Raw genomic sequence first — 17,364 nt, forward strand, 5'->3', positions numbered from 1 at the left:
GTGATAGCATAAGAAAATGTCCATGACATTTAAAAAATATTCACGTGATCCAAAACAATTACGTGAAATTTTGGGAAAATGTTTCACAATGTAAATAATGTTCATGTAATTACAAAAATATTTCATGCAAATTAAAAAAAATCTAAGTTGCATTTCAAAATAAGTTCATATGTTTTAAAACTTTGTTTCTGGATTTTTAAATATTTTTACAATGTAAAAATATTTTCATATTTAAATAAATATTTCATATAATTCAAAAAATATATTCGAATAATTATTTGAAAATTTCTGAAATGTATTCGAAAAAATGTCAGAAATCATGTATTTGGAATTGTTAATCGTGAATTTTAAAATGTTAAACATGCATAAAAAATTGTTTATTTTTATTTGACAAATGTATACAATGTGTTTGAAAAAAGTAGACATCAAAACATATATGTGAAAAAATGTTAGTCATGTATTTGAAAAAGGTTAAACAATATATAAAAAATCATTTATGTATAAAACATTATAAAATATGTATGGAAAAAGTAGACACGTATTGAAAAAAATAAGAAAGGAGAAAAGTCCCAAAGTAAAAAATGCCCTGATGAAAACTGAAGAAAGAAACAAAGAAAAACAATGGAACCAGAATAAAAATAAAAATAAAAACTGATTCAAACAGTGAGAACTGAAAAAGAGAAATAGATAGATAAAAAGAATACACATGTAGAGGCAGCTATAGTACGTTTCGTAATAAGCGAGACATTGCTCTCACAACTAAATAGTAGGTCCGGAAATTTTGAAGGGCCTGTTATCCATGCCCAGGAGACCCAGGCCATTGTCCATCGGCCCATACAGTACAGTAGATGTCTTTATGTTAAGAAGCATGGACACAAGCGAGAGGGTGTTGATGACGGGAAATCCTATTTGACGCTCTTTGCGTCAAACTGCCGGCGCTTCGCATACGCGAGCGACCGACCAGTGACGCGATGGGCGGCCCAGTTGAGCGTACAATCGCAACAGCCAGCCCGTTTTGGGAACCTTCTAAAAGGTTCCCCGAATCGGTTTTTTTATTTTTTTACTGGTTTTTCTGTTTTTTTGTTTCTGTTTCTTTTTCCTCTTTTTCTTTTCTTTTATTTTTTTCGTTTTCTGTTACTTATTTCTTTTTTCCTTTTCAAGGTTATTTTATCTTTTTTAAACTAAGTTCATGTCCGAAAGTTGTTCTTAAATTTTGAAAATGTTCTTGCCTTTCAAAAATGTTGAAAATTTAAAAAACGGTCGTTTTAAATTTTTTCATAAATTCGAAAAGTGTTCACGGTTTTCAAAAAATGTTCTTCTTTTAATACTCATGGGCGAAAATGAAACACATGTCCATACCCAACGGGTATTCTATACTCAATAGGTATACAGTGGGTACAATATATATCATTTATATTAAAAAAATAGAGAAATGGGTCTAAAATTCAAGTGATGATGGGCGAGTAGTCTAGCACTGATGTGGCCTCCTTCGATGGGTGGTCTCCTGGAGGCAGCAAGAGAGTTGAGCAATGGTTAGTGGAAGGCCAACATAGTGGGAGGTTGTGGTTGGAACTAGGGATCGCTGGATTGAGAGTTGGACAAGAGTCCGGTGACGCCGTGGCGGCGATTCACGATTTCAACATTTTGATAAGTCATATAGAACGTAGAGCAGTGAAGAGGTTGTGGTTGCTGACCTATGAACTATGGCCAGGGAGAATAATTGGCTAGGGTTGGATAGTAGTTGGATGTTGGCCCCACAAGTCGTAAGAGTTACTTTCATTATTATTATTTTTCTATGTACCCATTGGGTTACCCATGAGTGCAAATTCATACCAATGCTTTACCCATATATTTTGCTGTTATGGATACCTATTGTCGGAGGGAACAAAGTCTCGCCAAATTTTGGCCAAACCTATTGTTTTCAGGCAGGGTACCCATACCCATGGGCAAAACTGTCATCCGTAGCTGCATCTTTGAAACACAGAGCCTACCTAGAAAATAATAAAGAGAGCTGTAAATTTTTGAAGTTGACGAGATCACCATAAACGTCTCCTAGTTGACAAAAACCTCGTTGTTCCAGTTGAACGACACATTACAGAAAAGTCTTCAATAAATACAAAAAAGGAAAGTCTAGGGCTTAAACATGATCTGGTCCGATGGATTGGTTCCGCCACAAGCAATATAATTAATTGGGATCCGCTTCGGTACAACCACCTGCCCACTAAAAACATAGAAATGGCAATATGTACCTTTGGCATATTGCGCCCCCTTTCGTACATATTAGGGTTGGCCGACTGGTCCATGTACGCCGTAAGTTCGGCTGCCACACCCTCCTTGACGCCAGCACGCCGTCGTCGGTGCTCCCCCCCTCCCGCACGTGTCGTCGCCTCTGTTGGAAGGTGCCATCAAGGCACTTCCGCCTCTCCCATGCCGTCGACCAAGCCGAGGACAATGTGGACACCCGGCCTGCGTTGAATCAACAACAGGATTGCGAGTTTGCACTTATTTTGATGCCTCTGTAGTTCGGTACACATTCAGATGGAGTGAAAACTAATTCAGTCCTTATATGAACGGCCAAAACTTTCGGCCGGTCGTGCCCCAGCCGTCGGATATGAGCCGCCTGACCATTGGATCCGGGCAAAAAAAAAAAACGATTCACCCTCCAACTTCTTCTTGGTCAGGTTAGATCTACAACTCCCGCTCGGGGGCCTCGCTGCCGTAGCTCCAGTCCCCTCCGATGGTCGTCCTCGTTGCCATTCCGCACCCTCGTCGCCGCAGCTCGTCGGATGCAGCTCCACTGGGGCGGTCGAAAGAAAGTTGTCCCTAGCACCTCATGCCTTTGCGTCTCGTCGTCTCTCCCACCCCCTTGGTTGCAGCACCGCCGGGTGAGGGTTCCAGCACCATCACCGGCCGCCGTCATAGCTTGCCGCACGCCCATCGCAACACTGCCACACAGCTCCGTCGTCGTCGTTCGCCATTGTTATCTAGCCATTCTTTGTTTGAAGCTTTTATAGAAGCGGTTTGTAGCTTTTCTCAATGCCGTTTGCAGCTTTTTGCAGCTGCGCGGTGGCCGACCTCCAGCTACCCCGTATCCAGTTGAATCTTTTTCAAAGCTGGTTGTAGCTTTCTTTGTTGCCGGTCATAGCAATTTTCAGTATTGGTTGCAGCTCCGACGCATGTCAGTTGAAGCCCCTCTTCTGTCCTAAATCCCGCTTTTTTTCAGGTGCCGTTTGAAGTTTTTTCAGGTGCTAGATGAAGCATTTTCATCTGTTGGTTGCAGCTTTTTTTTTTGCGGTTGCGCCATGGCTGCCCCTAGCTTCCTTGTCTAGTGTTGAAGCTTTTTAAGATACTGGATGTAGAATTTTAGGATGCCGGTTGTAGCATTTGGAACTGCCGATTGCAGCTCCTCCGCACGTCGGTCATAGTCAAATCTGCTCTCTCGTTGCAGCAACAAAAAAAGCCCAAACGTTTTCCAACAAAAATAATAGTAGAATTTTAATTCTATTCTCACGTGAAGTTTGGGGTCTGTTAAGAGCAAATCAGGAGTAGATCGGTTCACGGCTTTGAGAGATAACTTTAGCGCTAGCCTCCTATTAGATCGGATCTCACGCCAACATATATAGCCCAGACTTTTGCGCGAGGTCATCGGCTTGATCTCATACCACAGATTGATTCGACAATGCAATCTTTCGGGGAGGAGCTTTTGCGTGCGATCCTGGTGAAGCTGCCGACCAGGGACCTCGCCCGGTCCGCCTGCGTCTCCCGGCAATGGCGCACCGTCGTCGGCGAACCCTCCTTCCGCAGGCTCCACGCCAGCGCCACCCACGTCGTCTCCGGCCCACCGGAGACACTGGCCGTCACGGAGATCCGTGGGATGCGCATACGCCTAGAGGCGGTGGTCCTCAACGTCGCGTCCGAAAAGACAATGTGCCGCATCACCGACCTGGCCGGTGGGTACGTCCCCACCAACGCCTGCAACGGTTTCCTGTGCTTCGCAGCCAACGCCGAGGACTGGCATGTGTGCGTCTGCAACCCTGTCACCGGAGATAAGATCAAGATCGCGCCGCCGCCAGAGAACAAGGGCGTCCGCTCGCGCATGTATGCCATGGGGTTCAGCGCGTTAACCCACCAGTACAAGCTGTTCCGACTCTCCTTCCACCATCGTGACGGCTCCGGCCACTACCTGGACGCGTACACTTTAGGCGGCCACGACGGGTGGCGCCGGAACCCACATCTACTCCCATGTCGCGCGAGCTACAACTGTGCATTCCCGCCACCGGTGCTCATCGATGGCAAGTTGTACGTCTTAGCTGAACCGGCAGAGTATGGCCAGGCGTCAGATAAGATAATAGTGATCGATGTGGACAGCGAGACGCACTGCATACATCACCTCCCGGAGGAGTTTACCGGGGCGGTCATTGCAGCGATGCACGCCTTCAACCTGAGCGGGCAGCTATGCATCGCTATTCGCCTTGCTGGCCAGCAGCGACTACGCTTCTGGGTCATGCCACCGCTGCTGGGAATGAGCCTGTTTGGCAGCTGGGAACTGCGCTACACCTTCGACATGAGTGTCGACGATGATGGCAGGCAGGACATATCAAGGGGCGCCTGGTTTGATGACGGTGACAGGATGTTGTGTTACAGGCTACATGACCATCTCTACCAATTCGACACCACCAACAAGAAGGAGGAGGTCGATGGTTCCATGCAATGGGACCACGATATACAGTTGCCAGAGGTTCCACCGCAAGAGAAGCAACGATGGAACGTCTACAGTGGCTACTGTCCCAGCCTCGTCTCGCCTCGTCTCGCATTCGCCTCCCCCATGACATCACCGGGTCACATGGATGAACAAGAACTCTTCGAAAAGGCGTTGGTGCACGCTCTGCGACGCAAGAAAACATTGAACTCGAAGAAACCATTCCCTACAAATGTTGGCCTGCCCGATTGCACCGGTGACGAGCGTGTTGCCAAAAGGATTTGCGAGCCAAAACAGTAATCAATCAACAAGATAAATATTGGAGAAATCTTATCCTAGAGCATAAGGCATTGTGACAATGCAAGATTTCTCAAGATGGAACATTTATTATCTATGTAATAAATTATCTTCTAGTTTCATAATTATTTATCGTTTTGTGGCCAAATGTTATACCCTCCCGTACTAGTTTCTATACCAATAATTTATGTATTATTCTCATTGCATTCGAATTAAGATATATTTTATTAGTTTTCTGCTAGTGTGTTCTATATGTAAGTGTTTCAATCTTGTCAGCCCGTCCTAGTCTGCTCAGCCACACGTTTCCCATGCGACTTGGCACCATCCTAAATCCCTTCCCGTTAGTGCATCGCTGAAAAATTAGCGATTTAGAGAAAAAACGAGATATGCAAACTCTTCCGAGTATCTGGACTGGCTAAGCTCATAGATTTGGCACATGATGTGTAGTATACTTGTTCGCAACATATGCTGTGCTAGGGGCTACGACAAGGAACCTGACAACGAACATTGTCATCAAGAATGCCGACTTGCGCATGTATGCCATGTGGTTCAGCGCGTCTGCCCACCAGTACAAGCTGCTTCGCCTCTCCTTCTACCACCGGGAGGAAGCTGGCCACTGCCTGAACATGTACACTTTAGGAGGTCACTGTTAGAAGGGAGAGATAGGAGATTAGCGGAATATGATGGATGTATTATTGAGCCTCGAGGGCGAGTATACATTGAGTACAAGACTTGGAGGGCAAGACGTCTCTCCTGGAGATAAGGTAGTAGACATGTTACAAATCCTAAACTACCAAATATACCTCTAACATCCCCCGCAGTCATAGCGGTAGCGTTACGAACAACAGGAGCGTCGCAGACGGTCAGACTGGAGAGAATAGCAGCCGACAGGCTGACATCCCCCCGTAGTCGTAGCGGGAGCGTCGTGGACGGTGTCACGTCGCGGACGCGCTGACTGTAGAGGAAGCCGACGAGTTGCTCAAGCGGATGATAACCCTTTGTGCCATTGTCGAGGTAGCCGAGAGCGTAGGGTGGTGTAGCCGTGCGAAGAGTGTCGTGGTCGATCTCGAGTCGGGGTAGCTGGTGTCGAGGGAGTCGTCGTGGAGCTGCGGGCGCAAGGAGGCGCCGAGTTAGTCATGGGCGCAGTGGTGTCGAGGTAGTGGTGCGCCAGGAAAAAGACGGTGTTGATGAGGCGTCGTGCCGGGTTTGCCAAGCCTGGGGACACATCGTGGGCGAAGGCACGCATCGGGATTGCCAGCACCGAGCATGCGTAGACAGACGAAGACGAAGTTGACGAAGCGCCGACCAGGCTTGCCAGGCCCGGGAACACGTCGGGGCTGAAGGCACGCATCAGTGTTGCCAACACCGGGCATGACGCCTCTCCTGGAGATAAGGTAATAGACAGATTATAAATTCTGGACTACCAAATACATGTATCGCAAATATATCTCTAACGGTCACAATTGGTGGCGCCGGAACCCGTACCTACTCCCATACCGTGCGAGATACAAATGTAAATTCCTGCCACCGGTGCTCATCAATGCCAAGTTGTATGTATTTACTGAACCGCCAGAGTAGCGCCAGGCATCAGATAAGATAGTGATCGATGTGGACAACGAGACGCACTGTTCGTAACACCTCCCAAAGGAGTTCATGGAAACGGAGGGAGTGAATATGAGCACGTCCCTTCACCAAGCTTCTTTTGTGTTCATATTTGGTCCATCACAGATATGATTACGAACTGATGAAGCCACATATTCACTCCCTTCGTGTTCATATTCACTTCCCCCGTCAAACACGAAGAGAACAAAGTATATGGACATGAAGCGATCAAACAATATGTATGATTTAGATCGAGTGACTGATGTGCTAACCTCGGTTGTTCTGATCCGGCGACGAAGACCGATGAAGTGCTTGTTGTCGGGACGGCAGTGGCGGCCGGCGATGTGGCAGAGGAGATTGAAGCTCGAAGGGCTGGCCACTCTGTTTATAAACCTGACATAAACCAAGTGTCAGGGGAGCCCAATAGTTTCCGATTTTTAAAAAGGACATGGGAATATAAGCCGAGTGTTCAGGGAAGCATACTCGGCTTACACGAACGGTCGTCAAGCTAGCCGTTAAGCGCCGACGGCGTACACGTGGTAGCAGCTTTTGCCGATGAATGGTTTTAAGCCTAGTACATTTTTTACGGCCACACGGCTTACTTAGATAAGCCGTGTATTTTCTTGGAAGCCGAATGGCTTTTGTAGGAATACACGAAGCCCGAGTTCCTATATTTTCCCGTGTGTCCCTAGTAGCTCCCCACACGCCCGGTTGCAGTACCGCGGTGTGTCGGTTGTAGCCCTATCGTGCACCGTCCGCAGTAATTTGCATCGTGCCAGCCATCATCTCCCAACATTGCAACGTGCTTTGCGCAATATCACGCCTGCTATATATGACGGTGAGGATGGCTGGATCGATTTCTCTGATGGCCACAACCTACGACGGCGACAAGCAGGTGCTGCCACGGCCGCCACCGGATGTTGCGACCGCGTGCGGCGACGTGTGCTGCCTCTTGGGACGGCACTGGTACAGCGAGCATGCCAATAGCAAGCGACTAGCCATGTGCGGCTGCTGCATCAAAGTCGGAGAGCCCAACAGTGACATCGCCGATTTGTGCAACATTACCGAGGAGGAGCCTTCTGGGCAAGATGATGATGGTGCTAGCCATGTTGATGGTGAAGAGAGGAAGTGGAGGGAGGAGTATCGAACCAGGGGTTACGTCGAGGTCGACGAGGACTACTACATCCAATTGGCTGAGATGCAGGAATTGTGGGCAACGGAGGACTTTAGCGGGATCACCTTGGTTGACTCGGACGACGAGGGCCTCAAAGCCGTTCCGTCCGGCGCTCTCCATCCCCGGATTCGGGAACCCCTCATGCAAAAAGAAGCACAAATCATGCCAAATCATGGTCGTGTGAAGACGGAAGAGGCAGTCGACCAAGAAATCATCGCTATTCTGAGGAGATTGCGCGATACTAACCCAAAGTCAACGGTACATATCTAGTTGAATTTCTTGCTCTACCTAGCTGGTTAATTAATGATCTACTCCTGTGTCTGTACATATTTTGAACATCTATCTGCTTGCTGCTGCAGTTTTTGAAGGAGCTTAATACCTATGGGGGGCGGCCATACGAACCTCGCCAAGAGTAAGAAGAGATGGCTGCTTTCAAGGAGAATGGGCATGAAGACGACTTTTACCACTCTGACCCCACCGCCGCCGACGGAATTATATAGGATATGGCTATCTATACTACTATAAGGGATTTAATTGTATCATCGAAGATGCAACTGTGTTTGTAAGTTTCATCTTGGTGACATGTAAGGGGGTATCTATCTATTTACTAGTAAGCTTGTACGTGCAAATGCACGTCTCGACTAATATTACAAAGATATGTCAGAATTAACATGCATACAAAGGTATTTTGATTGCATTAAAAAGTACTAAAAATCAACAAAACACTTTAACATGGCAATAAGCTATGCACAAAGCCAAAAAAACATAAATATCTCATTATTTCTTAATACATGTAATTAATTCTCGTACAACAACAGAAATTTTGTGTGCAACTTCATTGTCGATGAAGCTAAGTATGGTGCACCGCAAATTGATTCCTTAGCTGGCAAACATCGTGAATGAGAATAAAAGTCATTATCCTGGGAATTTTCGCTTAGTAGAATGTAAAATCATGAAACAATGAATAGACCCTGCAAATTGGTTGATTTAGTTCTTCCCCGTACCATGAGTGCATAAAACTAAAAAGCAAAAGAATCAAGATTTTGGCAATGTGCTGATACACAATTATTCACTTCTTTAGCATATCTAACAATATGAGAACCCCATTTTAAGATTCTCTAGCAATGTGCTAATAAACAATCTAATGACCTACATATGTATGATGTCTCTTATAAGAACAACTGATAAACAAAGTTAGGTAGGGTTCCTTCGATTCATTCGATTTTTCGAGGATACGAATCTTAAGGATCTTTTCCCTATGGAGATGGTTTGATATTTTCCCAAAGGATTCTTTGTACTCCATTTTGGAATGTCTCTCAAAAGAACGATATATGAATTACTACATAGTTAGATATATACAGGGATCCTTCGGTTCTCAAGAGTTCCATAGGATTTTCTATGGATATGAAGCCCGAGGATCTTTTCCTGAAGTATTCTTTGTACTCTATATTGGAGGAAAAAAAATCCATCCTCTCAAACCTCTAGTTATGATTTCATCTGTTAAAATTGTTACATATGCCTAAAATGAGGGGGTGAGAGAACTGAAGAGAGACTATCCAATTTTTTAGGCTTAACAAGGGATGGGTAAAACGCAATTAATGGTACCTAGGTTTTTCTTAATCCCGTATTTTGATAATCAGATAATCATGTGAATCAAAGAGACCCTAAGAAGCTTTAGGGACTTCAATTAAAAACATATGGCAGCATTCAGTCTCATCATGTGTACCACACAACTCTTTGCCTTCGAAACCCACACAAAGACACCACATAAAATGAATGGAATTGAAGGATATAATCTGTTTTTTACTTATAAAAGCATCATCAAAATCATCGTATGGTTTTCCTAAAAGAGCAAAAAGAAAGGCATGGAAGTTACAAGAAAATACACACATGCAGAATTAGCCAGCACATGCAACTTTGTTTTTTCAAAACCACTATAAATTACAATGGCATGAAACAACTTCACCGCTAAACCAAAGTGTCCAGATTTTGTTTATGCCTACAAAAGTTACAACCCGGAACAACTTCATCAAGAAAATGTTTCTCTTCAGTGCACTTATCAAGCTTTGTGTGTAACGTTTGCAGGTATCATGCAGTAGCAGAAACTTATATTTAATTCTCTTTGATTTCTAGCAGAAGTGACTTATATCGGTACTACATTAGCACAAAACCAGAGTCACAATGAACTTATAAGCTGGTAATAAACGTTGACCAGATCATTGTACTATCCAACAATCTAAAAGAAGAGAAGTAGCACATTTGTAAAAGAAAATACACAGAAACATACCATAGATTACAGCTTAACTTTCCTGTTCAATAGAGCACTAGTAGAAAAAGGACCTAATGTGACACACATTAGTCCCGGTTTGATTTTAGCCCGGTACTAATGGTACCATTAATGCCGGTTCGAACGGCTATTTATTAATGCCGGTTCGTGTTGAACCTTTAGTACCGATTCGTGCCACGAACCGGTACTAAAGGGGTGACGGCAGGCTGGCGTCAGGCCGGGGCCCCACGATCACCTTTAGTACCGGTTCGTGTCACAAACCGGTACTAAAGGGCTAACCTTTAGTACCCTTTAGTACCGGTTTGTGCCACGAACCGGTACTAAAGGGGTCTGACCTATAGTCTCGGCTGCAGACACAAACCGGGGCTATAGGGCAATTTTCAAACTCTACCCCCCCCCCCTTACCGCCATTTCAGTTTTGAAAAAATCAAAAGAAAATGATAAAAACTTCAAAAAATAAAATCCTTCGAGAGGTAGTTATATTACTACATCTACTAGTTAGGAAAATTTGAAAACTTAAATTTGGACATGTTTTGCTAAAAGTGTAGGGAAACGTAAAACGGCTATAACTTTTGCATACGATGTCAGAAAAATTGTATAATATATCAAAAAATTCAGCACGAAAATCCGCATCCGGTTTTGACAGCCTACGGCCTGTTTGCAATTTTTTAGAATCCTCAAATTCCAAAAGGAAAAAAAGATATGCTCAAGTTTCAGTTTTTTTATTTTGGTTAAATCTGGTCAAACTATTAATGTTACTACATAATTATTCAAGAATATTAGTGTTACTAAATAATTATTTCATTTTTTTGAATTTTGGTCAAACCTGGTCAAACTATGGTCAAAGTGTGGTCAAACTATGATCAAACTTATTCAAGAAATATTAGTGTTACTAAATAATTACTGTTTTTTAGAATAATAGTTTCAAACTCAAACGGTGAAACGTGTGACCTAATGCTCAAGCTAAACTGCTGAGGGTTAATAGGATTGACAGCTTACCACTAGTAGAAAAGGGGGCTTTTGTCCCGGTTGGTAAGGGCCTTTAGTCCCGGTTTTTGAACCGGGACTAAAGGGTCGTTACTAATGCCTCCCCCCTTTAGTCACCGGGACTAAAGGCCGCGGCCACGTGGAGCTCCACCTTTAGTCCCGGTTGGTGTTACCAACCGGGACTAAAGGAAATTTTATGATTTTTTTTGAATTTTTTTTTTGCGAATTATTTTTTGAATTTTTTTTTATTTTCAAATTTTTGAATTTTTTTAACCTCTAATCTCTAATCACCACCCCTCATCACTGCTCAATTTATACTCTAATCTCTAATCACCCCTCATCATTCCAAATCATCTAACTTCCCGGACGGTCACCCATCCTCTTACTACTCCAGCCTGAGCATGCTTAACTTCCGGGTTCTATTCTCCCTCGTTTCCAAGTCTGCACTTGTTGTTTTCCTGACAATAGTAAGATGTCAATCCTATTAACCCTCAGGAATTTAGCTTGAGCATGAAGTGACACATTTCACTGTTTGAGTTTGAAACTATTGTTTTAAAAAACAATAATTATTTAGTAACACTAATATTTCTGGAATAATTAGTTTGACCATTGTTTGACCACTTGTTTGACCACAGTTTGACCAGATTTGACCAAAATTCAAAAAAACTAAAATAATTATTTAGTAACACTAATATTCTAGAATAATTAGTTTGACCATTGTTTGACCACAATTTGAATTTTTTTGAATTTTTTGCCTCTATAGATCTTAAAAGCCCCGTAACTTTTTTTCTGTTAGGTTTTTGAGGATTTTGAAAATGTTTAACGGGGTCCCCCAGTTAAAATCAGATGTAACTTTCCGAGTAGATGATTTTTCATATAAAAAACTTTTTAATCCGAGTTCGTATGCAAAAGTTATGCCCATTTTACAAATTCCAGAGAGATTTTGCAAATAAAGTCGAAATTCATATTTGTAAATTTTCCCAACAACTAGACCACATATCACATGGGAAACTTATTTTATTTTATTTTTTGACATTTCCATCATTTTCTTTTGTTTTTTCTAAAACTGAAAAGGCGGTCCACAGGGGGGGGGGTTTGAAAATGAGACATTTAGTACCGGTTCGTGCCATGAACCGGTACTAATGCCTCAAAGCCCATTAGTACCGGTTGGTGGCACCAACCGGGACTAAAGGTCTAACCTTTAGTCCCGGTTGGTGCCACCAACCGGTACTAATGGGCATCGCACCCTTTAGTCCCGGTTCGTGGCACCAACCGGGACTAAAGGGCCCAGGTGAACCGGGACTAATGCCTTAGCCGCACGAACTGGGACCAATGCTCACATTAGTCCCGGTTCGTGATTGAACCGGGACTAATGTGAATATTGCCCTGTGACGAAAGCCCTGTTTTGTACTAGTGAACATTTGTCAGGAAAACAACAAGTGCAGACTTGGAAAGTAGGGGGAATAGAACTCCGAAGTTAAGCGTGCTCAGACTGGGGGAGTGAGAGGATGGGTGACCGGCCGGGAAGTTAGACGATTTGGAATGAGTGATCCACACTTGAGCAGTTAAGAGGGGTGATTAGACACTAAATCATCAAATAATTCAGAAAATTGAAAATAAAAAAAATCAAATTTTTTTTCCAAAATTTTCAAAAAAAAAACCTTTAGTACCGGCGGTTCGTGCCGAACCGGTACTAAAGGAGGGGGCCTTTAGTCTCCACTCTTTAGTGCCGGTTGCAGAACCGGCACTAAAGGCCCTTATGAACCGGTATTAAAGCTCCGTTTTCTACTAGTGGAGCTTCATCCATTACTGCACCACCATTACATATGAACACATACCATCTGCTTTGGACACAATACATGATGGACATAGTCGTCACGAGCATAATCCCAAACCTTTGGTGTTTCTAATTCAAGTGAAAAGTGGTGCTCGGTTTCTCTCCAATGTTCAATAACATGACTGTGGGGCTGGCATGGAGTGGAGCGGGGTGAGGCGCTGCAATTATCCAAAATTCCACATGCTATCAAGATATAATAGTAAAGCTTGTAGGAATAAGGACGTGCAGCAAATGACTTCTGTGCATCAACCCACATGTAAAACATACAGTATTTATTCTGCCCCAGAGAGATCAAATCAAATGTGATATGTGGAACACAAAAGACAGTACACTTATTTTTATCTAGAAAGAGGCAACTTAAATGAAAGTACGAAACACAAGCATTCAGCAAGGGAATCGGCTGAATCAGAATTCTTTAACGTGGAGTAGGGAGAGATTATACTACTCCCTACTTATTTTATCCTTTCTCAAAGTGCAACTTATGTGACTTGAAAATTATACTACTCCCTCCGTCCGGAAATTCTTGTCACTCGAACGGATGTATCTAGAACTGAAATATGTTTAGATACATCAATTTTAGCGATAAGTATTTCCGCACGAAGGCAGTACTAATTTTTTCTCAAAAATGAGCTCAACGGTATAACTTTTATTAGGTATAACCCACATTTGGTTTGTTAAATTGATTTTTTTACGAAAAGGAGGAATACCCCCGGCTGTTAAATTGATGGTCAAAGTTAGATTTTGAAATGTGTGTGCGCCTTATTCATTTAAGTGGAGGGAGTAGTAAACTTTTTTTGCGGAAATCAATTTATATACACATGTTTGAGCATTTGTCATGAAAATGTCCTAGTATCTTCTTCGTAGGTGGGTGTATATCCAGTTTCTGCTCTTGTCGTGGCGTCCTCATTTCAGATACAGCAAATTAAGAGCATGTTGAAATTCCGGAGTCAATTTTGACAGTGGCTTGATTATGCTCCACAGGAAGAACCATTGAAGACATATATTTTCAAAACTATGTCCTTTTTTTTTCACACCCACAACATGGCAGATTTCAGAACATCCATATGTATTTTAGATAAAAGAATAATAGCTCAATGTCTATTTCACAACATGGCCTAGAGCCGACTCCATCGTGCTGTTTGTCTAGACGGCACCGTCACCGTATGATACTGTTGGACGGCCGTATCCTTCACATATCAATACGATTGCATTGAATACATCTTCTTCTTCTTCTTCTATCCGTGAGGATGCAAGGTCAAGAGCATATTGATATTCTTCAGATTCCGCATTTTTTTTTCTTCAACATGGGCAGGCGCAGCAACGCGCGCCTATATGTTCTAGTGACAATACACAACGGGCGGCAGCTTTGTGAAACAAGAGGACAACCTTAAGACCTTGCTACAGGCACTCTCCACCGCTTCCAAGCACATACTGGATCTCCACCACTCCATGGTGGTGGAGCGAGGTTGAAGCTTTATGGGCATACTCTCGTCCCCTGTGAAAGAAGCAAAAGATTTGTAGGCCGAGGCTCCATCTACCTGCTGATTCAGGTTGAGTTGAGGCGCCTTCCCGTAACATTGCACACATTTTGAGCAATATATTCAGGTGGAGACGCTCTGCCACGCCTCAACCCTCAATCAAAAATCTCAGCTCGGATCATTTATACCGTTCAAGTTTCCACACGACAAGATAGCACAAGTACACGACTCACAGCTCTAAAATTCGTTTATGCTATCAAGATTCTTAGTTTCAAGTTCGAAGTAGTCAAATACATACAGATAACAAAGTGGCAACACGAAACGGATTACTAAAACCAAGCAATAACAACTACTCGCTATGTCGAGGGGGTGAAACAGGCACAGCAGGCTGCCTCTGGCTCTGGCCTCCGCCTCGGTCGTGTGATGGATCATCGCTGCTGCTGCTGGTTCTCCCTCCGCCGCGCGTACCGGGTCCTGTCGTTGTACCTCGGCCTGTCCGACGCTCTCTGCGGCACGGGCTCCACCCTCCTCTGCCTCTCGGGTGATCTCTGCACAATCTCCCCATTCACAAACAGCTCGGCTGCACATCACAACCAAACGTCAGAATAAGATTATCACAACCAAACATGTAAGCAAGACATAGTGAATGAAGCATCTCTTTTGTGTCAACGTTTCATAAACAGAAACTTGCACACTACATCAAGGCGAAGGGACAAATTAATAGTGTGCTTCTCCCTTGATTCACAAATATAAGATGTTTTGGATATTTCAATATGGACTACATACGGACTAAAATGAGTGAACAAACACACTAAAACATTTATATATGCATCCGATTCACACAAAATAAAATACAACATCTTATATTTGTGACCAGAGGGAGTAGTCCGCAAACCAAGGCATAGCTCAGGAAAATCACTTGCTTTGACCAGAACTAGGTGATTACCCCAAATTTCATGGTAAAATTAGCAAGGCAGAGCATTTCTCTTAGATATAATCAATACTAGAGGCACCTCTCTTATCTCTACAGATACTTAGCCATGTTCTGTCAGTACAAATACCATTAGAGAATATACAGGGACTTGTTAGGATCCCATTAGCACTAAAAGCAAGAATCACACACTGCACCTCATTGCTTCAGCCACATGGACTGTATAGCAAATTTCGGTAGTTACATACAAATTCTCATAGCACTTGATACCGTGCACTGTTACTGTTATATACTCCCTCTGTAAAGAAATATAAGAGTGTTTAGATCACTAAAGTAGTGATCCGCTCTTACATTTCTTTACGGAGGGAGTATATACAAACAATGCTCATAGCACTTGATTGCGTGTGTTAGGTGTTAGGTATCACTGCCCACCCTAGATAGATTAGAGCAGCAATGGTTGTAGGTTGTAACTAAAGAGGGAATATGTCTCATGATAATTTATTGTACCTCGAACCTGTACAAATATTTTGTAATACTTGGGGAATAAATAACCTTCAGGGAATATGCAGGTACTTGTTACATACTTACATGCCCATAGCAAGAATCACTCTCTCGACGTCAACAACATGGAATACAGAACGAATGTTGAAAATTGACAATAGTCATAAATACACAATGATACACATTGCTCCTACCACTTTATAAGGTGCATTAATAATGTATTATACATAATGCTTAGAGCACTTGATAGTGTGTGTTAGGCTTCATTGCTCAGCAGAGACAGATTAGAGCACCAAGGGTTTGTAATTAAAGAGAGGGTATGTTTCATGATCAATTTTTTCTACCGACGTGCATAACCATCTAAAAGTTCATTAGCAGGAATCAAATATATTGCGATAAGGCTGCACTGTACAACATAGATGGAATCATTTAAATGCTTCTAGTACTAGACATAGATATCTTGCTGGTTGGCACAAGACAATAGATATACTGCAGTACTACAAGTATGTAAAATGGTTGTCGATTTAAGCAGCCGTAATCCCAGAGAACACAGTAGTCTAACTCCCTTCCATAGATGGCATTTTTCAAACAATCATTCAAAAAGAAGCAGAAGAAGGTTGCAGGATATGTATAATATGTCCAGAATTACCTCCATAGTCCTTGTGTTCAGGGTCAACATAGGAATCGGGGAGTACAAACAGAACACCAGGAATCCCTGCAGCACAACCAACGGATGTATTTAGACAAGCTGTCATCTACCGAAAGGAGAAGCAGGACAGGTCAGCCCTCGTAAATTTAGATGTGGATAACAGGTAAACCTTCAAGCTTGTTGGATGTCTCCTCGTCGATCTCGCACCCGAACCCGAAGTAGCGCTCGCACGAGACGTTGTAAATCTTCCTCTTGGCCTCCTCCTCGCTGCCACAACATCCGAAGATAGAACAATATTAGTTCATCAGGCTTACACGAACGATACTTGACAGAAACTAGCGCGGAACTAGTCTCCCAACCCAAACAAGACTCAAATTTGGAGTCTTTGCCACTCGTTTCCTAGCAGCGAGCGAGACAGGCTGAGCCGCTCTCAGACAACGGGATAGAGGCTGGACGGGTACCTGCCGAGGACCTTGGCGAGGGTGTGGATGTAGCAGTCGATCATCTGGTGCTTGGAGGCGCCCTCGCCGCCGGGCTTGTCCATGACGATCAGCCAGTGCTCGTAGTCGCACCCGGGGAACAGCGGCGCCATCTCCGTCGGCGCGCGGTCCCCGCCGCCGCCCCCGCCCCGCGCGGGGGCGTACCCGTCGCCGCCCCCCGGCCGCCTCGCCATGCCCCTGGCGCCCCCGGCGCCGCGGAGGAAGAAGGCCGACGAGGAGGCGACGGCCGCCGGGCGCAGCATCTCCTTCGCCGCCGCCGCCGGGGCGCGCGGGAAGCACGGGGCGGAGGCGAGGCGGCGGGAGACGAGGAGGCGGGCGGTGGTCGAGTGGGAGGTGGTGGTGGGGGAGAGCAGCCTGCGGGCCATGGCGGCGGCGGCGGCGGCGGCGGCCATGGTGAGGGAGGGAGATGGGGAATGGGGAAT

At 44.2% G+C, this 17,364-nt stretch overlaps 2 protein-coding genes across 2 annotated transcripts; one reads left to right on the plus strand and one right to left on the minus strand.

Moving 5' to 3' along the window:
* The first annotated feature begins 3,679 nt into the window (after positions 1-3,679).
* LOC141025445 (F-box protein At2g43440-like) lies at positions 3,680-4,999 on the plus strand. Its single transcript, XM_073500723.1, has one exon. The coding sequence runs from the start codon at positions 3,680-3,682 to the stop codon at positions 4,997-4,999; it is 1,320 nt and encodes a 439-aa protein (XP_073356824.1).
* Positions 5,000-14,590: 9,591 nt separating this feature from the next.
* Positions 14,591-17,355, minus strand: LOC109736659 (multiple organellar RNA editing factor 2, chloroplastic). Its single transcript, XM_020295869.4, has 4 exons — positions 16,904-17,355; positions 16,612-16,709; positions 16,443-16,508; positions 14,591-14,941 (listed from the first exon to the last, which is right to left on the minus strand). Exons 1-4 carry the CDS (start codon positions 17,332-17,334, stop codon positions 14,790-14,792), a joined length of 747 nt encoding a protein of 248 aa, XP_020151458.1. The 5' UTR covers positions 17,335-17,355; the 3' UTR covers positions 14,591-14,789.
* Between the last annotated feature and the right edge of the window lie 9 nt (positions 17,356-17,364).

The sequence above is a fragment of the Aegilops tauschii genome, chromosome 6 (genome assembly GCF_002575655.3).
Source record: "Aegilops tauschii subsp. strangulata cultivar AL8/78 chromosome 6, Aet v6.0, whole genome shotgun sequence".
Lineage (NCBI taxonomy): Eukaryota > Viridiplantae > Streptophyta > Magnoliopsida > Poales > Poaceae > Aegilops > Aegilops tauschii.

Coding starts and splice junctions, on each gene's coding strand:
- LOC141025445 (XM_073500723.1), top strand. CDS start 3,680: ATGCAATCTTTCGGGGAGGAGCTTTTGCGTGCGATCCTGGTGAAGCTG.
- LOC109736659 (XM_020295869.4), bottom strand. CDS start 17,334: ATGGCCGCCGCCGCCGCCGCCGCCGCCATGGCCCGCAGGCTGCTCTCC. Junction 16,509..16,611: donor GACATCCAACAAGCTTGAAG/GTTTACCTGTTA, acceptor GTTGTGCTGCAG/GGATTCCTGGTGTTCTGTTT. Junction 14,942..16,442: donor TGAACACAAGGACTATGGAG/GTAATTCTGGAC, acceptor TGTGATGTGCAG/CCGAGCTGTTTGTGAATGGG.